The 21,929-nt window shown below is 40.4% G+C and overlaps 1 protein-coding gene across 3 annotated transcripts; it reads left to right on the top strand.

Moving 5' to 3' along the window:
- Nucleotides 1-492: 492 nt before the first annotated feature.
- ikzf2 (IKAROS family zinc finger 2) lies at nucleotides 493-20,250 on the top strand. 3 transcript variants are annotated; one of them, XM_044019658.1, is made up of 9 exons: nucleotides 493-843; nucleotides 2,127-2,209; nucleotides 3,131-3,177; nucleotides 7,493-7,594; nucleotides 11,791-11,982; nucleotides 12,513-12,680; nucleotides 15,996-16,133; nucleotides 17,189-17,320; nucleotides 18,202-20,250. In XM_044019658.1, exons 3-9 carry the CDS (start codon nucleotides 3,150-3,152, stop codon nucleotides 19,011-19,013), a joined length of 1,572 nt encoding a protein of 523 aa, XP_043875593.1. In that variant the 5' UTR covers nucleotides 493-843; nucleotides 2,127-2,209; nucleotides 3,131-3,149; the 3' UTR covers nucleotides 19,014-20,250. The 3 variants fall into 3 exon arrangements, with proteins under 3 accessions (XP_043875593.1, XP_043875594.1, XP_043875592.1); XM_044019659.1 differs by lacking the exon at nucleotides 2,127-2,209; XM_044019657.1 differs by lacking the exon at nucleotides 493-843 and having other exon boundaries at nucleotides 852-2,209.
- The last annotated feature ends 1,679 nt before the right edge of the window (nucleotides 20,251-21,929 follow it).

Consider the following 21,929-nt stretch of genomic DNA (forward strand, 5'->3'; position numbering starts at 1 on the left):
GTACTTAATACATTATAATGAGGGAATAATTATGAATGAATTATTTTTAATCTTGATATTGGTGTATTTCTCATAGTAATAGTTATAGACAGATAGACCAAAGGTGGTGCCTCAGCACCTGCGCCTTATTTTTCCATTATTTTATTTTACATTTATATGGTCCACAGCATCAATTCTCAAGTCAAAGTGTGCAATAATGCCAAACTTGCATGTAATTCTTTGTTTTCCCCAATTAGCAATAACAAGGGGTGCCCTTTTTCACTTGAGCCCCTGTCCCCTAAAATGCCTGTGCATCCCTCTGCTAATAGTCACACTATAGTTGACATAACTGACAATAAGCATTGAAATGTAAAGGTGTTGTTGCATAATAGACCACAGCTGCACTTTAATGCATTAAAGGAAAAAAGAGAACACACACATTCATGCTGTCTGCTCCTGAAAACACTCCCTGCAGAAATACTTGTAGAGAGCCGCTTGTGTTTCTGTCACCGCATGTAACCTGGCTGCAGCCTCAGAAATAAGAGGCCTCATGTAACCTAATCGATTGAGAAGCAGAGAGACAGACCGGGTCCACACTCACTGTGATACGACTGTGTGTGTCAGACCAGCTACCTAGAATAGAATAGCCACTGCTGCTCTAGAGGAGAGATGGAGGAGGAAGTCAGAGGTGGATTTAACAACTGTTGCTTTCGCTGCTGCTGCTGCTGCTGCGGAACCAAACTAGCTTTCACTCGGCGCTGCGTGGCGCATGTCGAGCTAGAATGAAGTCTCTTTCAAGCCGAGACATTCAGTCTGGATCAGTGTGCAAGTTCATGGGAACATCTTAACTCCGGCGTGTTTAAGGTAAATAATAAAAGAGAAGCGGAAGGCGCACGGGTGCATGCATCTGTTTCCTGCGTTAACTAATCATTGTGTCGCTGTTTTGTTACACGGATATTCATCAACCATTCGAGTGCGAATAATATGCTACAGTCGCTTCAGACTGGCTCGGGGCGCATGTCTGCAGCAGCAGAGGCAGACGAGGAGCGTCTGTCTGGTGATGAATGAAAACCAGACGGGCTCTGCTGTACAGACTGCGGTGATCGGATAACCTGTTGAATTGCAGCTGTCAGTCAACGTCAAGCCACGCAGAGGCAACGCAGGCGAGGAGAAAGCACTTCAAACACAAGAAACACAGCGTGCCAGTGCACACAATAACAACAAAAGTCGATTTATTTCCCTGTGCAGCTAATGGTTATATCCAGAGATGCTCAGGTAAAACGCTCCCTGTGCTCCCTGTTTCATTTGCCTGTGCATCTGCAACAGACTTCTCCCTCCTTTTATTGCAGCCGGCATTAAGAAAGATTGGATTATAAAATATGGATGTAGACATCATAGTAAGTTGTGTCAAACGTGACTGAAAAAATAGGTGTCAAATTGGGGAGTTGTTGTTTTTTTCTTCCTTAAATGTCTAATGGGACATTTGTGTTTGACTGGTGGCCATCCATGCTGCAGTTTACCCATTCATGTGTCATCACACGTACATTTCGTTCCACAACCTGCGCGTAAAGCTGTGCCGAAACCACAGCCTTTTTTTTTTTTTTGACAACGTCTGCCCTCGGATTTCCAGTTCCCTCGACTGTTGAAAATAGCTTGGCTGCTCCCTGCCGCTATGGCTAATTCCTTGGAACCGGTGGATCCAGTTTGATCCATCCCTCTCTTTCTTTCATTCTTTCTTTCCCTTACCAACTTGTTGAGTCTGCCCCCCCTCAGTGCTCCTACTCTAAAAGTTCACTGCGCACTGAGTGCGGCTCGGCATGACAGCTATTTGACTTTGTAATGAAATGTCAAAAGTTTGGGGAAAGTGAGGGCGCAGCTCGATGGGACGGTGGCGATTTTGAAGTGGAAACTCAACGGGAAGCGCGCAGAGGAGCGTTTGACGCAGCGACAGCCACCTGTAGGACACAGTAGATGCGCTCTTCCTAAACCTTGTTCTGCCTCTCTGAACTTGTCCAGTTGGTTTTCATGTTTCTTTTTTTTTGCGGACTGTTGTTGAAACTTGCCCACCTGAGAAGCTTTTTGTTTTCTTTCATAGAACGAGATCACTTAACGAAATAGGTCATTTTGACTTTTTAATTTCTTTCAAGGGAGGTGGAGACAGCTTACTACCCCCCTCCCTTCGTCCTTAACTGAATTTACCAAGTCATTTGCGCAGGGGAGACTCTTGAAGGTAATTACTTGAATCCACTTTTTTTTTCTACACATGTATTTCAAGTCAAATTTGCTTTACTCTGCTTCACATTTTATTTACCTAATACACAAGGACAGACTTCTGTTAAAACGTCCATGCGGTTGCTGAAGGAAACACAGTCATGAACTGAGGCCACATGCAGTTTTCTTAATATAGAATACATCATCTTGACTCAAAATTAGAAACTGTGAAAGCAGAAGCATATATGTATATGTGCTCATTTTCTTCCACTGAAGAAAGGCTTATGTCTTATGTTCTTCAAGGAAACCAGCATCAGTGCTATAGTATGATTTGGTGTGTGATCAAAATCGACGATTATTAAACGAAACATCTTTCCCGAGATTTGTTTATGAAATTGCTAGTATTATTATTATTATTATTATTGTTATTATGGCTGCAGAGATATAGATAGATCAGACCTTGAAGAGTGTTATTCATTAAAGTAACACTTACAGCATACAAGTGATGCACAACTTACTTACAACTTCACAGGTTGCAGGAGACATTTAACACGTTACCCATAAATGTTCAGAAAATAAACAAAGTGTGCTTTAAAGTGGAAATGTACGCAGAGAGCCAGTTAAAAAAAATTGCAATTATCACACATTGTCTGTCTCACTCAAAGCTATCATTTTAAAGTTCTGTGGCCAACGTAGTTATTCACGCGTTCAAAGTAGTTCAGTTTGTAAATGTATTGTACTTTGTAATAAGACATTGCACAGACCAGTGTTTCTGTTTAAATGAATCTAAGTTAATGCATCTAAAGCGACATAGCAGTTGTACTATGAATGTGATTTTAAAGTAGTTTTAGTAGATTAATGGATCGTGAATGCTTAATCTACATGAAATCTTTACTATTTGAAAACTGACAATGACATTTTGTTTTTTTGTTTAATTCAGTGCTCCCATTGCAGTTGAAATGGAGGCTCCTGATGGCCACCGTGCTAGTAAGTCCTCATCTTTCGCATTACAATCATTGAGTGTGGACAGTTATCACATAATCATCTTTGTTGTTTTTGTTGTAAAGATGATGATGACGATGACGATGATGTTGACGACTGTAATGACTGCCTCTGCAGATCATGATGTTTTTGTGGCTTCATTGATTGGAACTCATTTTGACATAAGCCGAGATTTTACCTTATTGATATTATGTTGATACAAAAGGAGAAGAAATTGCAATCACAGCAAAATAAACAATTCGAGGGATTTTCCCCTGGTTAGACCTTTTCCTGTTTAACTCTTAAAGAGAGAGAAAACGATGCATTAACAACATCCTGTTGAATGCAGCAGATACTGGATATGCAGTTTGTGGTCCCTCCATTGCCCTTTGCTGGCTTCCTTTGGGCAGGTCTCTTGAATAACTTCCCTGCCCCCCATGTACTTGCTGTATTTGCTTGAGTATTCTTAAAAAAAAGGTAGTGTGTTGTTTATGACACCCATGGGGACTTTTAGGTCTCCATTGGGGGTTTGTTCTTGTAGGAACACTTGGCAGGCGGGTTTGGGGAGGTGGCGGAGGAAGGAGTGGAAGTTGTTCCTTTCTTTGTCCATCTGTGGGTCGCTTCTGACATGACAGTTTTGGAACTAGTAATAGTGTGTTGCGTTAGCATGAAACTGGAAAACACACGTGTTTGTGAAATGTAATAGTTTTGCTGTTCGATACAAGAAACTACTGGTTAGGTCAAACGTTGCACCCGTTGTATCAGACCTCATCTTGTACATAGGCTCCTACAGCCCCCTACTCACTATCATATAGCACTCAAATATTTATGATTAGCATGAATCCTATAGTAATAGTTTCTCATACATAAAGAAAGTTTTATACTTGATTGCTATTTATTTATTGTGTATGAAAGAGGAAATTATTCAAAATGATTCAAAGAAAGGGGGGTCATATTTGTGGGATACATAGCAGAAAAAAACTGTTGTTGAACTAAACTTAATGTAAATCTTTGTGTCATTAATTATTTTGACGGATGGGTTTTGCACCCAATCTGGTGTAGAAGTTCGCAAGAAAATGTGTACACAGTCAATTGTCTATGTAGGAGACCGCAAGGATATTTCAACTTCAGGAGAATCATGGTAACCTGGTTAATGCTGCTGACATAATTTGAGTCCTTGAAAGCATCAGGTACAAGCGTCATTCTTTGAACTGTGTTCGGAAATCAGATATCAAGTACTAATGTTGCCTATCCGTTCACCTAACCAACCTTCCATTTAAAATAACACTTGTATGATTATTTATTACCACATCAGCTCTCTATCTTTGTCAATCTTTCTCTCCCACCTGGGGTATCACTACGTAATCAAACACAACAGCAACACATTTATTTTCTCATGTAGATTGTACCACTCTCACATGCATGACCAATTTCCCATACAACATAGTACATTACACCTACAAAACTGAGGGTTTGATTTGCTTTAAAAGTCAATTAATCACTTAATCATTCATCCTCAGCTCAATACTTGTCTGCACTCAGACAATTTAATAAAGGTAATACTCTTACAAAATAAATAGTTTCTTCATTAAACAGGAATGTGAAAAGTCTACTCAAATTTCTTATTATGTTTCTTGCTCTAATTTGTTGCTGGTAACATGATGGTGGATCAGTGGTAGAGCCAGTCCTCTTTTAACAGCAGCATGTGAATTAGAAAGGTAATTGGAAAAAGCACCGTACATAGATGTCCAGTGTGAATGGGTGAATGATAAAACTGTAGCGTCATCTTTGAGTCGCCGTCGTGTCTAGAAAAGCGCTATATAAATACAGATCATTTATCGTTTACATTGTTGTACAGACAGGTGCAAACGTATCCTGTGTAAAAGCAAATTAAAAAAATAACAAGACCACATTAAAGGCACACAACGGAACCTGCACAATAATGTGAGGGAAAAACATAGGCCTATCATTCTAAAACAGTATTTTAATGCTTTTACAGACTCATTTTTTAAACTACTATATTCAACCAAATCCCATTCCTAGAGTAAAACAACAGCCACATGAGTATATACATTTAACAGCATCCATCGTAGTAAGAGTGATAAATGTTAGTTTCTAAAACTTGCTGGTAACAATTGTTATTTTAGCTAGTTAAAAGTTAGCTAATCTGACCGTATGTGAACACATGTACAGCGTTGTGTGAGTATGATTGTAATTAGGAGAGTGGTGTATGACTGAGATGTGTGTCAAAGGGTATTATTCATGTACAGAACTGCTACACCAGTAATGCATATGGCAAAGTTCACAAAGTATTTTCTTTACAGTTTTAACCTAATTCTTGAAATCCACTCTCCAGATATAATGAGTTATCGACATAGTACCAAGTTTGGTCTTCTCTCGGTCAGCCTCTCGGTAGATTAGGACACTCTTTGGCTTGGCAGCAGGTGCTTCTGTAATGTGTCTGAAGGTCCATGTGGTGCATGTAACATGTAGTGAATGAATGCTGTCATTTGTCCAACTCTGTTTTCTGTTTGCTTATGTATGCGTGCATATCTGTGTGTTCTCAATCTGTGTCTTAAGGAAGGTTCAGGGTTTGACAGGAAAAACCAGCTCCCACACAGTGTGTATCCACCAAGCCAGAAAGGAGGACCTTGTCACTCCGGAAAATAATCCAGTTCCTCAAACAGTATGACATCAATGCTGTTGGTGTTTTTCAGTCAATAATTTTGCTTCTACCATCGAAAGCAAGGCAGACAGCTCTTGACCTTGATTTCTTTTGGTTATTTGAGCGCCTTGTCATAGCTTGTTTTTTTCCGGTACCTAGATACTAGTGCTGTTTTTTGAATACGTTTCAACACCAGACTCTTACTAGATTTCTGAGAAGATGACTGTACCTTAGAAGGACTACATTCATTTGGAGCCAGCGATGAAGTCAGCATTTATTTCACCTACCTAAGTTTCATGTGTGCGCATTTGTTCCTTTCCATTTGTCAGCACCCTGAATGATCCCAATGTGACATGTTATTCAAAGTATCCCTCCCCCAGCAAATCTTGACTGCTTAATATCCTGAAATTAATGTTCATACGAGATTGACTCAGCAAATGCAGGACAGTGACTAACATCAAAATGTTGGTCTGTGGGTAAAAAGCATGTACCTTAACATAATGTGGTTTTATTTGTCCAGGGTCAGCAAGGACCATGACCCTTAGCATTTGAGAACAAAAGTCTTCCTCTGGTGCTATTTCTTTATGATTAAAAAGACAACAACAAATACACTTCATTAGTGACATTTTAATATTTGAGCCATATTATAATGAGTCTTGCAAGTGACACCTAAAAATCACCTCCCCCTGAAAAAAAAAAATGGTTTAGTGTATGTTTGAGTCAGTCCTAGCTATGGTGCTGCTAGGCAGCTGTCAGCGTCTGCTACAGTAATGGAAAATCCTTCATGACAAATCTGGGCCACTCCTGTCTCCAGGACAGCATTGCCAAGGGATAGCCAGTGCCGGTCACCTGAGATTTCCTCCAAACCCAACTTGTGCAACCTGAGCCCAGGCCCAGGGATTGTGTCATGGACAGCATCTCCCAGTATGCCATACTCAGTAGCACTGCCACCACAATGGAACAATAGCACACATGAGGTTGTCAAGTTTAAAGAAGCTGTCACAACAACACAAGATCTAACAGATATGGTTGTTTTTTTTTCTTCATGTATGAGGGATCATAGCAGACATATTTAGCACAGCCAGTTTACTGCAGCCTTTTCATTTTTACTTAAAATAACACAAGTTATGTCCAGCAGAGTTATCTCAATGCCTCCTTCACAGTCTTTCATAGTTGTCTCTGTTCTTGGCGAAAGATGGCTTACTGTGGTTCCTTAGGGATGTGACACCTGGGTCAGCAGGGGTGTTAGCCTGTTGCTGCTGTATTGTTCTAGTGACCCTGACCGGGCTGGGGTGTAAGGGGATAAGGGATTGATTTGCTCTCCCTCTGAGTGGACACGGGGCTATCCATAGCCTGGGCTCTGTACAGACTGCTGAGAGGATGCAACTTGATCCACATTTGCTGGACATTAGCATCCCATAGGTGAATGAAGAGACTGTTTACGTAGTCACACTGTATTCTGTCTGTGTGAACTCTATGGATACCATTCAGAGTTGAAGGCCTGTAACACACACAACTTACACAACTGTTTCTCCATATTTATTACAGTTCACCGAAAGCTATTTAATGAGCCATAATCCTTGAGTTTTTTCACAAAGCATTATATTTTATGTTTTGTAACTAACTGTGAACACTGTGTTTCTATTTGTCTCCCAGGTAATGGCCAGTGCTCTCCTGGAAAGGAGAACTCAAGACGTTTGGTGGATATGTCAACACCTAATGGGCAGACAGTTCTTCAGAGTCCTAATTCCCCAGATGGTGAGTGAGCAATAAATATAAACATGTTAATGTGGTCATTGTGTTTTTGGTTGGAGCTCAGAGGGTCACTTTGGGCATTGATGAATTCAGATAATTCAGTTTCTGATTGACCCACACTGTTTTGCTCCAGACTTCAGTGTCTGACGCCCCTAAGGGTGAGCCATTGTGATTACAGTATTGATAACCACTAGTCTGGCATCTGCCATGTAAGCTGTCGTAAAGTTGAGGTGGGGGATGTAGGATGCCCATGGAGGGGATTTTATTTATTTGAAACAGTTAATAAAATAGAAAACCTATTTGTACTATGCTCTTCTTTTTCCTTGTTCACTGCAAAATGATTATTGTATTTACAGTGTATGATGCGTTCACATTAGTTGCATCATGTGGGCACATCAGTTATTAATGAATAAGTCATTCTGATGGTTTGATCAGTACCTTACTTGGTGTCTCGCCCCGTTTCAGTTTTTCTAATGTTTTACTGTCATGCCGTAGATTAGCTTTAGCTATGTCACTATGATGTAGCAATGTAAGAAAAGGGGAAACTCAGCCAGACAACAGCAATGAGAGAGAAATAGGGGAGCTTGGTTCCCACAAGTTAAGAGACACAGGGAGGCAGACAGGGTGACAGTTTCACAGGGAGATACTCTTCACCGATAAGACCTGTTGTCATTCTGAATGTTGCTTAACATGATTTGCCATTTGAGGTTTTGTTACAAAAGAAGGGCTGCATCATATCATCTGTTGACAGTGAGAACAGAGTGCTGTCAAATTTCAAATGACTTGCTAGTTAAAACATAAACTGTACACCAGTTGTCCTGATATGTTGCACTCTGGTTATAAAAAATAAGATCAGGTTAATGCTTTGGGGTGATAGAATGTTTTCTTCAAAAAAAAGCTTTTAATCATTCACACACTCTATCAGGTTTCTCTTATTGATTATGAAAAACCCAGTTAAATAAAAAATGCTGTATTTTAAAGAGTGGTAGAATTAAAAACCAAATACTGCTTTTCAGCCCTTTGAAGTGTATCCTCTTCTGACCACTCTATGCTTCCAACTATGCTTCACTGGAGAGATGGATGTAAAGATGCAATGCTGAATTGCAAGGACATTCAGGTCTGCTCTGTGTTGCCAGGATACAGCTGTTGAAGACATGAGTATTGGTTTAAGTGTTGCGCACAAACCGTGGCATTGGAAACATACAGCATACAGTTGAAGAATGCAGTTGCTTTGTGGAGATTTCGCTGTTTGGTCTATAAAAAAAAACGTATGTCGCCTGAATTTCTGCTTCTTTTTTCCTGGCTTCTGAGTATTAAATGGATGTGGCTCCAGTGCCTGAGGGGACAGGTGATGGATGCAATCAGATTGGAGGTTTTAGTAAAACAATCACATATGCACGCCATGTCATTATTGTCCCTGTAAATCGCAAAACAAGTTCATCAGGTTCAGTAAGTTTTGCGTGGATAGTACCAGACTTTTGAACTGTGTCTAAATAACCTTCCATGTGCAACCTTAACAACCATTAACAAAAGTACAATTTACATTTTTGGTGTAAGACATTCTGAAAAAAACATTATTCTTACAAATATTTATGTCTTAGGGAACAAAGTGACAATGTCAGACACATAAAGCTGCTAAATCTCAGTGTTCAGCATGATATTGCTTTGTATGAAAAAACAAACAAACTATAAAGCAGGAGTAGTCAGGTTAAATCCAGAGAGGTCCAGGTAGACACAATTTATTCAAGAAAGGGTCTCGCACATCATAATGTCGAACAAGTATTGTTGGTTAAGTGGTTAAATATTCTAGAGTATATCCAATATACTGCATATTTAAATGTGTGCATCAGTGTGTGTAGTCAACAACTGACTCTAGTATAATGAAATACTATTTTGACTGTTGTTAATTTGAACATTGAATATGATAAAAATAAAATACACAAAACATGTTTTCTCATGTCTATTGAAAAATAAAAGAAGCCTGCAAAAGAGAGAGATAAACAAAAGCACCCTTATGAAAAAAAAAAATGTTAGGAACTGAAATATTAATGTAAAAGAATTACCTTAAATTAGGTCAACAATTCTTCTTTGACTTTACTAAAAACTCTTTTTGATTAAAACTGAGTTTCTTTGTAATATCTGTCTTTATTTCCTGATTCCTCATCTATCCCTGGATGTGTGTCTCACTCACTGTTGTTCACACAGCGAGTGAGAGTCTATTACCCTGAGAAAACACAGGGATTGCTTTTGATAATGCCATAATATACTTTGAAATGATGCTCTGTAGTCAACCCTATGTCGGGACTGCTCAAGTACAAAGTTGCGCATCTGTTGGCCCTGCAAATATTTCACAATAAAAGCCTGTTGAGAAACTGAATGGATTGAGGGAACTGAAACTGCAGAGTGATTTTACTTTGAAACAGGATGTGTTGTCTTTGTAGCACATGCAATAGATAGAGACATTGAAACTGTGGTGAAATATCATTTTCTCTGTCATTTTCTTGCTCATGGTGAAAATAGACATGAGTTCTATTCTCAAGAACAAAAGCAGCACAGCTCACTCGACTGATACACCCCAAAAGCATATCTCAGTTTGGCAGTGTGGCCGTCCCAAAATAAAAAGCAAGACATTCAGCAAAGCAGACGCTCGGCTGAGTTTTGCCACATGGTAATTTAAAACACATGTAATTGGTCTGCATTTCCTGAAAACTCTAGTGCCGTAAAGTCTAGAAAAGCTGCACCAGTTAAAACACAAATGCTCTGTCAAAATGAGACAGTCATCAATGATTTCTAATAATAAGTCTGGGTTTGGATGAGACGGTGTCTTGGTCTGGATTTGGACGGTGTTCACCCAATTAGTGACCTGAGCAGTGGTGGCTCGACAATAGGGGGCGCTAGGGCGCAGCCCTCATGAACAACGCCGACAAAAGAAGGCAACTTCTGAATTACCTGAATAAGTTCTTATTCCGGCAGTGAATAATCTGAATAAGATCAAGATATCGCAAAGCTCTCATCGGTTCACACACCTCTGCACCTGCTTGCTCGCTCTCTCTCTCTCTCTCTCTCCCTCTCTCTCTCTCACACACACACACACACTCTCTTGCTCTCTCTCAGCTCCAAACTTTGTTCCTTTGATTCATAAACAACTTTTGAGTTGCTGCTGCAGATCAGCGTCTGTAGGATCGCAGTATTCATTATGCTACATCGTTTGTAGAAAGACCTTCACGACATACTGAAGTTGAAGATGAAGATGAAATGTGGCATCCCCTCCCCAAGATGTATTTTGGAAAAAAACTGTTTTATTTTATTTTTGCATGCATGCATAAATTAGATAAAAATCATCACCAAGGAATTGTTTTCTTTATTTTGGAAGACAAGATTTTGCTGTTTTTGACAGAATTCCTATCGTAACACAAAAATCAATATTCAACTTTTATCTCATGTGATTGATACATAATAGTCAAACTACAGGATAATTCCCTGAAGGAGCTTCAATAACTCATTTTGCCACTTGAGTGGAAAAGTATTTGCAATGAACAACCCAGGAGATTATTGGGAAAAGACTGAGCGTGAATGAAACTAGGTGTATCTGTGTTATGTTTGCATACTTTTTTGCCGGACTATCATTTTTGTGTATTTTGTGAGTACTACTGCCTGACAACTAGAAACTCCAGTTTTCCCGCCAACCCTTCCCCCCCCACACCCTCAAACACACATGCTCATGCACAAAATTATAGAATCCTTTGTCCTTGTCATCCAGCCAGTCTCCCATTGCTAGTCGGATAGACTAACCTACAGGGCCTCTGACACTCCCTTTCTACCCGGGGACAGCCAGGAACCAGACTAGCCTGTTTCTCTTTCTCTCTCTCTTCACCATTTCCATCCATCCATAAATCCATCTCTCTATGAGGTGAGTAGCAACATGTCCATTAGAGATACATTCTCCACAATCCCTGTCCATTGCAGTTCAAACCTGTCGTCCTCCAGTCAGTCTAGAACATACTGAGACTAGCACAGTTCTTCTTGGGCCTTTGCTGTTCCACTCAATTATACAGAAGGGAACTCATGCTCCGAACTAGTTCACCGCCATCATGCAACCTTAGCACAACTTTGGCAGTATGAAGGTAAAAGCTGTTCCAACTTCTGCATTTGACGCTGTAAACTAAGCGACTCTGTGTTTCTTTCTTTTTTTTTAACAGAACTGAAAATTAAACAAGAGGAAGAAACAGCAGATGTAGGTGACAAAAGAAGCCCAGCACCAGAAGAAATACACCAAACAGCGGAGGAAGGAGGAGTAATGGAGGAATCTATGACTGGCAGCCCAAGCAACATACAGGATGGATTATCTGGACCAAATGTGACAGCTGATGCAGGAAGTCGACAACCAAGTGGTACCTATCAGTATTTTTCAAACTGCCATTGAAAGTGTAGAAGCTGCCTGGTATAATTGTTGCCATTAACAATTAAAGACACAGTGGTTTTCCCCTCTGAGTAACTCCTAAACCATTTTGCTATCCTCAACAATGGGTGTGGACTGCTCTCTGTTTTTGTTTTGTTTTTTTGTTGAAAGACAATAGTTTAGCCATGGAATTATTATCAGGAAAAAATATCCTAGGAATCCCCCGCAACCTGTTCCAACTGACGCCATGGCTGCTGCGGTTGTCACAGCGTTAGGATCACATTTCTCCCTTCCATCTGCCTGCAGATCAAATGATTTGCTATTGCATTACAACAGTAACTGCATATAAAGCACAAGTGTACCGGGCTACACCGTCCCACGATAAAAAGTCGTAGGTGACGCGAGGACAATCTGATAGGCGTTATATTTCACTCAGCTGTTACAGAAACAAGCGAGGTGCCGTCTGTAAAATCATCTTCACCAGGTGGGTGGTATTGACTTGGTAATGCCTTCCTCTACTAGGTGACAGGCCATTCCACTGCCCCCAGTGTGGTGTCTCGTTCACCCAGAAGGGAAATCTACTGCGACACATCAAGCTGCACACGGGCGAAAAACCCTTCAAATGCCCCTTCTGTAGCTACGCCTGTCGGAGGCGCGATGCTCTAACTGGACATTTGCGCACACATGCTGGTAAGACTCCTCCTCACCCTCTTACCTTCTGTTTTTACTCATCCATTTCTCTTACCCAGACGATACTCCATTAATCACAAGTACTCCAGTGATCTAGCCATAATGCTTGTAGTGCTTGGGACTGAACCTGTTTTATTTTTAGTGAATTGATGAGTCAGACCCTTGTCATTACTATCCTTAGTAATTGTACTTTTGTTACGTTCCACATTCTTCAATTGCTATGCATACTTCATCATCCCAGTCTGGTCCTGGCATTACTGGTACAATGAAACCTATTTGGTTTCTTTGATGTCAGGACTAAAGTATACTCACATAAAGGCAAGCCATGTTACGTTAGGACAAATAAAAGCTCTTGCCTGCCTTGCCTCTTACCTGATGGATGTAGTAATGTTTTCATTTTCATAAACATGAAAAACATAAGCATATAGGCTTTGTAAGTAGAACCTCAAATAATTCTTTCTCCTGAAAAAGAAAGTTTTCCGCTTGATTATGGTTGGTTACTGTTTTGCTAGATAAGGTGCAATATTGTGTTATAGACAGTGAGTGTTTTGCAGTTAGGTACCAAGGACATTCTGTTGCTTAGTTGCTTGATTCACTGAAGAGGAAACTATCTGTCTGTTGAGAAACGCAAGTGCTGTGTCTGTCAACTGTAACCCACCTCGCTCCTCTCTCCTCTCCCCCTTTGTGTTACGTTACAAATTAAGGTCAGACAATAAAGTCAGTTCTACTTTTGATGGCCCCATGGGGTTTACTCATGCACAATTCTTTTTTTAGGTTAGAGGAAATGTGTGTGTGTGTTTGGGCATGCATGGGTTCATTTTTTGGGTTAATCATTCTGTGATTAAGTTGTCACTGATATACAGTACATCTGTGTCCGAGCACTTAAAACTTCACCTCTTTTATTGTACAGATGAATTTGTTTGTCCAAATATTGTTTTGTTTCGTGTAAAACCATGAGTGGTGAATTACGCCCCTCGTCAATGAGTGACAAAAGTGAGGAATATGATGCCAAAGTTATGCCATCCTGACTCCCCTGACTCTCTTTTACATGCAGGGACTGAGGACTCATTAGTGTGTGGGTGCCACAGGTGTAGCCAAAAGAGAAAATAAAGCAAAACATGAGGCTATGTGAGAAGAAAATGTAAGATAAGAGATAGAACTACTACAACAACACAAGTGTCTTCCATTTGGCCAGGGCGATTTAGACAGTGCAGGACAGTCATAACTTGACAGGCGATTGAGTTTTCATTTTCAAAAAAACGGAACATCTAAATTCATGTCAGTTCCCATTTATTAGCCAAATACAATCAGTCAAGTGAGTACACAGTGTGGGCAATTTGCATAAATAAGAAGAGCAGTTGAAAGGTGGATTCTTCAGGCCCATCCAACATCTGCACAATGCCATGTGTGGGTGGCCACATGCAATATATTTATATGAAAAAGAAAGATGCCCTGTGTGTGTGTGTGTGTGTGTGTGTGCGTGTTCTTGTATTTGTTGCTTTGTGATGACCACAGATCATCCACACCATATGGAGTGAGGACATTTTGGGAAAGTGAGGACATTTTGGCTGGTCCACACTTAGTTGTGATGGTTAAGGTTAGGGTAATGTGTTATGTCTATACACGCAAGAGTGTGAAAATGTGAACCACTGAGAACAAGGGAGTGACACTTGAATAAATCCTGCCTACTCTGAGTTGCACTGCAGGAAAGCAGCACAGCAAATTGCCTCCATTATGATGTTGTAAAAGTTACTCTGCCCAGAACGATTATTAGCGCAGTGACCTTGTAGATACACATTTTGTTAATAATATTGAAACCCTTTGTCATTAGCCACCACAAGGAGTTTTTTCTTTCTTTTTTTTTAGCCTCAAGTTCTGCAGACTCCTGAATAACATGTTTGACAAAAAAGATAAAAAATAATACAAAAATAAACAAAGCCTGGTGATGTAAGATTAAATGACATGACCATGACTGGCCTCGCCACTCTGTAACACATTTCACAGTTTTTATTTCTCATATGTCTTAGGACATAGTCCAGGGAAGAAAATGTCACATTTATATCTGAATTAACCAGCGAGCTCTGAGTAAGTTGTGTTCTTGTGAAACGTGTTATTGGAAACACACAACATCCTCTTTGTGGGAGAAGCTTATATCAACGTGTAAACTATTACCTTCCTCGTGTGTGTGCGTGAGAGTGTTAACATGTCCTCTTCTAAGAAAAAAACACTGGGTCCGTGTGTGTGTGTGTGTGTGTGTGTGTGTCTGTAGGACCTTTTATAGCATTTACACTATCTTGTCAGGACCAGTAGTCCTCGTGGGAGACTTAAGTCTGTTCCTAATGAGGTAGAACCTAATTTCAGAGAAACTGGTGACATTTAGGGCTAAGATGTGAATTGTGGTTAGGTTATGGTTATGGTTAGGCAGTAACTGGTAATGGTTAAGGTTGGGGACAATGATTTGTTTAGGCTGTCCAAAAGAATGGAAGTGAGTGGCGTGTCCTAAAATGAACAGCTGTGTGTGTTTGTATGTCAAAGTCTCCATGCATCTCAAGTTTGGTTTATCTGGTCTCATCAGGACAACTCTTTGTAATAACAAGTCAATGTTTTACTCCATTGAATTGCAATTGTCACTCACTCCAGCCCCCAGGAGGACATAGTGTCTTATCTGTGTGTCTTTTTCTTTTTACACATTTTAAATTCAACGTTTACCTGAGTAGGAAATGGCACACGATGGTAACACTGATGACCTGTACATGACTGAGTAACTGGGCTGTACATACCGTATGCTGGGTTTCTATGAACCACTGGGCAACTCACTGCAGTGTGGCTCTGTATAAAATCTTTCAACCACAGTGATCTTGAGTGGAAATGAGTCGTTGTAGTGGATCAAGTGTTAGTTGTTCACACCAGTCTTTTGACAACTTGTGTTTAAATTTCCATCCATCTTTTGCTCATCTCTTTTTTTGTGTAATGAAGTCATATTATGAAAGGCATCATAAAATGATGAGGCAAGCAGGATGGAAGGAGAGACGAGAGCTGAAAGGAGTTAGATGTAAAGATTATGTCTTCATCTTTCCACTTGCCTATAGGAAGAATTTGAATGAAATAGAAATGGCACAATGAATCACTCCACCTCCATAGCAGTTATACACTGTTCCTACCGCCACCATGGGGCGATAAGTTGTGTGGAATCCTCACACTAATAGTGGAACACCCATGACACTTTTGGTTTGTTTGTACTACTGACTGTACTACTACGCACTGCAAGCGGTGAATGAGAATAATATGCTTTCCATTGAATATCTTCACTTTTAGTTGGCAAACCACACAAGTGCAACTACTGTGGGCGGAGCTACAAACAGCGCACGTCTCTGGAGGAGCATAAAGAGCGATGCCATAGCTACCTGCAAGGTATTGGCTTAGATCCAACTGCCCACACTGGCCCTTACACAGGTAAATACATTTGACTAAATCTGAAACCATGTGTAATTAAGTACATTTAACAGTTAGATTTTAGAGGCAAATGTCAGTTTATGAGGTTATATATTTATATTCATTTAATTATATCATGGCTGTTGTGTGTATTAATGTTTGTCAAATGACTTTTATGCTTTTAGGTGTATATTTGACACACTGATTGATCAGCGCCACACAATTCTTTCTGTTTTGTTTTTCGTGTCTTTGGGCAAATTTTCCCACGCTGCACACAGAGTGATGCATTTTGTGACATGACTGAGCAGACGAGGCCAAAGAAGCGCACACACAGTGCAAATAAAGATAAACGGCTTCATACAGTTGCGCTATGGCTGAAAGCACCAAGAGAAGTTTCATAAGTGGAGTCTCCTCTCTGAAAGTAAACCTGGACGATCAGTTGGAGTTCACCGTCACATTAACCATCTTAGCTTCTTGCGAGTGTGGTCATGTCATATTGAAAATGCGTGCTCAGCCAACAGCAGTCAAATGCTCCACGAACAGCTGACTGACTACATGTCTGCACGTTCAATCACCAAGCAGCTCCGATTAAGTTTCCCCAGATGCCGTAGCGCTACGTTAAACGGCAGATGTTCAACACATAACTTACCACAGTACTGTAGAAACAACATCAGAAGACACCACTGCTTTATGTGTGTGTTAGAGTGGGTAGGGCGGGTTAGAGAAAACTAGGTCATACACCACAGGGTCTCTAGGACCCTCGTTTGCGATGTTCTTTGTAAAAAAAATTAAATAACAGAAATGTGTATTTCCTCTGGCATTAAGAAAGTCTGACTTTCATTATGATTAATATACAATAATGAAATTCAAAGGCCTCCAAAAGCTAAATGATTAATATAATCAAATTATTATTGTTATTATTATTACTATTATTATTATTGTTATTATTATTATTTATATTATATTATTATTACCATCATTATTATTATTATCATCATTATTATCATTATTATTATTTTAATAATCTTAAGTGTCCTTTCCCTTCCTAATTTTCTTCCATACTCATATTTGTCAAGGTGAACTTCCTAAAGAGCCTCGGCCCATGTCAGAGGCAAACAACATGGCTACCTTTGACCGGCCGCCCGTTATTGAGAGGCTGCATAGCAACGTGGGCAAGAGGAAGAGCACCACGCCTCAGAAGTTTGTGGGTGGGTATTTCAAATAAAGACTTAACAGTTTGTGGCTTCACCTACTTCACTGTGGGAAGTTGACCCCACGGTGAAGCAGCTTGAAAGGCCTGTAGTCAAAAACAATTTTAGTTATGCTTACAAGTCAAGTTGTATGATGAATATGATATTATAATTTCAAGTGATATTATCAGGATGGAATAAACAGGTAAAACGGATGTTTTACCTGTTTAAATTTAACATTAGTCTTATAAAATTTTAGGGACATTTTGAATATTTAAATAACAGTTATATTTATTTATTTAAGTTTTCTTGTTTTGTTCTAGTTTTTCATTCTCTCGTGCTCTGACATAGTCTCAAGCCTTCCATACTGTAGTAGTGTTCCGTTACACAGTGCAGCTTTGTGAAGTGTTACACAGCAGCCGTGCTTTACTTGCAGATATGTCTCCTAAATTTGCTTTTATTTGCCACAGTATTAGCAAAATAGCTTGAGCAAGTAGAGCGTGCACGTGACTGAGGCAAGGAAATGTTTTTTTCACTCTGTGGTTAGCTACACCTGTGACTTTGCCATTGCTCTTATTGAAAGAAAACAGCTCACCGCATCCCTGTCCTAGAGGGGTTAAAGAGTGCAGCACTAGATGGATGGGGCTTTCCACTCTCTCTGACTTGTGCATTAAGTACAACACGTGCAGAATGTGAAAAACAAGCACTGAAATATCAGAAAAGGTAGACACTTGACAAGCCAGGAGGGACATTTTGTGACATCAAGCCATGTGAATTATTCAACAACCTTTTTTTTGTAGCTAAAAGTGGGTGTGTCTTTTTTTTTCTTCCTCTTTTTCTGCATGTATATACTTGAACTGTGACACTTTTCAGTCAATCAATCAATCCTTTTCATTTAGGTGAGAAGATAGTTCGCTACAGCTACCCTGACATGGGATATGAAATGGGCATTAAGTATGAAAAGCAGGCTGAACTGATGCCAGCCCACCTGATGGATCAGACCATCAGCAATGCTGTTACATACCTGGGATCAGACACCCTCCGACCCATGCTCCACCATCCAGGTCCGCCTCTTTCTATGGCCGAGGTGGTGCCCATTGTCAACCCCATCTACCACCATGTCATGCCCCTAAGCCAGCGACCGGAGCATCCAGGAAACTGTGACTCGCTGCCACCACATCCGCCCCAGCCCCATGACTTCCCCAGCCATCCCACCTCAAATGGCCCCACTGCTTTAACCAGGCAGGGCAAGCCACACCAGTCAGGACATGAGGAATCTCCCAGCAACAGTGGAGTGGACTCTGCTGACTCAGCACGCAGCAGCCCCCAGGAGAGGCAGGGCTACCATGGAAGTAACGCCCCTCCTGGCCTCAGGTCTCATGCAAGTTCAGCAGTGATCTGCTCTGGCGAGCAGGTGGCGGGAGCTATCGCGAGAGTCGGGCCGGGAATGGCAGCCGGGCTAATGCGCGTGACCCCAGAGAGGCCGCTAAACCAAGAAGGGGTGCGCGTGTTTGGAAGAAATGGCCAGGAGGTGCGGGCCTTCCAGTGCGAGCACTGTCGGGTGCTCTTCCTAGACCACGTTATGTATACCATCCACATGGGTTGCCACGGATACAGGGAGCCACTGGAGTGCAACATCTGTGGTCACCGCAGCAAGGATCGCTACGAGTTCTCCTCTCACATAGTCCGCGGTGAGCACACCTTCCATTAAGTGGATAGGTGGGGAACTAAGAGGGAGACGAAGAAGGGAAAGGAGCAATAGCCTGTTACCATTCTCATTCCCACACCTCCAAGACTGCATAGTTGAATAGCACTATACAAGTGTAGCACAATCAAAGACTTCTTTTTAAGCTACTTGATGTGAAAACGAACAGTTTAACAATCATATGAAGGTATGGGCCAAAGACACATTTTCTATGTATTTAATTAATAATTCAAAATAGAGGAAGGAAGGGAGTCGTGCTTTTTCTCCCAAAATATCAGTGTGTTTTGTATAGAGCAGTTATCAAATGAATATGAGTATTTGTTCTTCTTCCATTCTTCTTTTTATTCTTACTTGAAAAAGCCTCATTTCCTCATCGTTCCTTCACCACCTTGTGGGCTCAGTGTGCTAAAATGCAAGTTTATAGGACTGGAAAGGATATTAAACGCAGTGAGACCATTAAAGGCACTCACTGAAACACCACACACACACACACACACACACAGAGCTTATTGCATGTAGCATTGTATTCCTTTTCTCGTTCCTTGTCTACGACATCACCGTGATCAGCGCGATTTTATTTCCTACAAATTCAGTCTAATAGTATGGATTTGTGGTTCTGTGCAATTTAATGGCTTTTTGATAAAGAGGCTATTTAAAAAAAAAAAAAAAAATCTATGAGGAGACGTGTCGGTAAAAGCAGACAATAATCCAGTTTCTACAGATATGCAGTATACATGAATTCATTATGGTAATCAGATTGTTTTCATTATTAGTGAATATTTCTTTCCTATCAAAGTTGTGACATTTTAGTGAGAGTCAAGAAAGCCACAGCTACCTCCTAGGAACTACGTCGTATCAGTCAGATACTGTGAAAGACTTTAGCACATTACCTGACATTATATTTTTCTATGATAGTAGTTTTTGTTTCCTTTACTTTGGATTACTTTTACCACAATTGCTTTTCTGATGAAGTAAGTATTCATGTACTACAATCACAGAAAAAGAAAACCTCCAAACCTTCTATTTATATTAAGATTGGATTATTCTGTAACACACTTTTTTTTTTATTCTCTCACAAAAATGTCACTTGCATCTGAATTTGGATCTTTTGTAGAATGTGATGGACACACGTTTTGAAATTCATATACACAAAATAAGTAATATTTTAGGTGAGGTTCACTGAGAGCAAAAGTTTACTTGAATTGACTTTTTTTTAACTGACAGTACAATTCATTTGGCATTTACATAAATTACATAATACTTGAAAAAAACCTGGCTTTTAAAATTCACATGCATTTGTAAATCGTTCAATTTTTATATCACAAAACCACACATTTGGTGCTTTTATTACCACTTATTTCTCTCCATAGCAATCAGCCTCTTTTTTTGGGTTTGCACTTAGATGCCGATGAAGCAAAATAGCAGCAGAAGGAAAGTTCCCATGGTGTAGATGTCAGTAAGCCCCCCAAACAACTGTATTAAATCATTAGATCTTGACTTGTAGGTGTGTTATCACAAATCTATAAACAGCACGGCTTTGAGCGTCACACTTTGTTTGACGCTGTCAGCCGTAAATGTCACAGGGTGGTAAAGAAACTTTTTGTTTTTGTTTTTGTTTTTGTTTGTTTACTCAAAATCAAGCAGTTAAACTTGTGGTTGGAGTCTGTGGCGGATTTATGGATACCACTGATGTACCTCACGTTATGCTTTCGGTCTATATTTATGATTTATGCTGGACGGCTTTGTGTGTTAAAAGTGTTGAGGCTGGTTTTTCAGGGAGCGGGGTCGGCCGGGGTCTGCAGTATTGGTGCTATTTTCTGGCACGTCACACACCCGCATAGATATGTCTGCTTTAAATGCAATTTTCCATTCTTTGTACATTATTACAAGTACAGTGCAACATCACAGAGGTGCTTTGTCCGTGGCACCTTAAAATGTTTTGCTAAGCACAGCTTGAATGCCTAAAATGTATTCGAGGGATTGGGGAGAAGACTTTGATGTGTGTCTGATGAGTTCCTGACTGCAGTAATGTAACCTGATCCTGTACAAATCCCACTGCTCAAACACACACTCGCACACGCCGTCTCTTACCTCTTGCTCTTTGCTTCAGTATGACACTAGCAATGTAAATGTATGACCTTTTACAGATGAAATGAAGAACCAGGGCAGTGTCAACTGGAGGGAAAGCGAGGAAAAGGTTGTTTAAAGCATTGTCGCCGTCCCCCTCCCCCCCATTACAAGTTCTGATTGATGACGCCAGGTGCAGCTGCTCCACAGTTACTATCTGACTCGGATGTGACTGTGCTCTGTACAGTTTGCCACGCGGTTTATGTCCATGCCCTGCGTATGATGATGTGTTTGTTGTTGCATTAAAGTGTAGGTCGAGTCAAAACAAACAAACAAAACAAAACTACTGTGTCTCTGACAGAAAACAGGGCATTACTTTGTCTGAACCGCTCAGAGTTTGGCGTCCTGCTTTCACACTGGTCAGTTTCGTCGCGTAATACACACGTGATTATCCTCAACCTCAGCGATATTTGTCAATGTTCAATATCAAAAGGCAGCTTTTTGTCCGTTTACATAATCGCTTCTTTATTGCGCACGTGGTGCCCAGCTATCCTAGAAACATACCGTCTGGAAGGTATTGGCACTGAAAATTGTTTACACCCATATTGACTCCATACATTCCTCTTCTATATTAAGCATGTATATATTCCTCGTGTGAAAGCACCGTCTATTTGACAACACATCCTTTTGATCATGCGATGGTAAATGTTACCCTGTGGGAAATAGGATAGGACAGGACAAAATGACATTCAGTTAAAATATAGATTACGATCTTCTCACTGTTCAGGCCAAAAAAAAAGTTGCCACCTAAAAGAAAGGGTCACGTTTAGCTTTGATTAAAGCACTCATTTCCAT

Source organism: Solea senegalensis, linkage group LG2, assembly GCF_019176455.1.
Source record: "Solea senegalensis isolate Sse05_10M linkage group LG2, IFAPA_SoseM_1, whole genome shotgun sequence".
Classification (NCBI taxonomy): domain Eukaryota; kingdom Metazoa; phylum Chordata; class Actinopteri; order Pleuronectiformes; family Soleidae; genus Solea; species Solea senegalensis.

Coding starts and splice junctions, on each gene's coding strand:
- ikzf2 (XM_044019658.1), top strand. CDS start 3,150: ATGGAGGCTCCTGATGGCCACCGTGCTA. Junction 11,983..12,512: donor AGGAAGTCGACAACCAAGTG/GTACCTATCAGT, acceptor TTCCTCTACTAG/GTGACAGGCCATTCCACTGC. Junction 16,134..17,188: donor CCACACTGGCCCTTACACAG/GTAAATACATTT, acceptor ATATTTGTCAAG/GTGAACTTCCTAAAGAGCCT.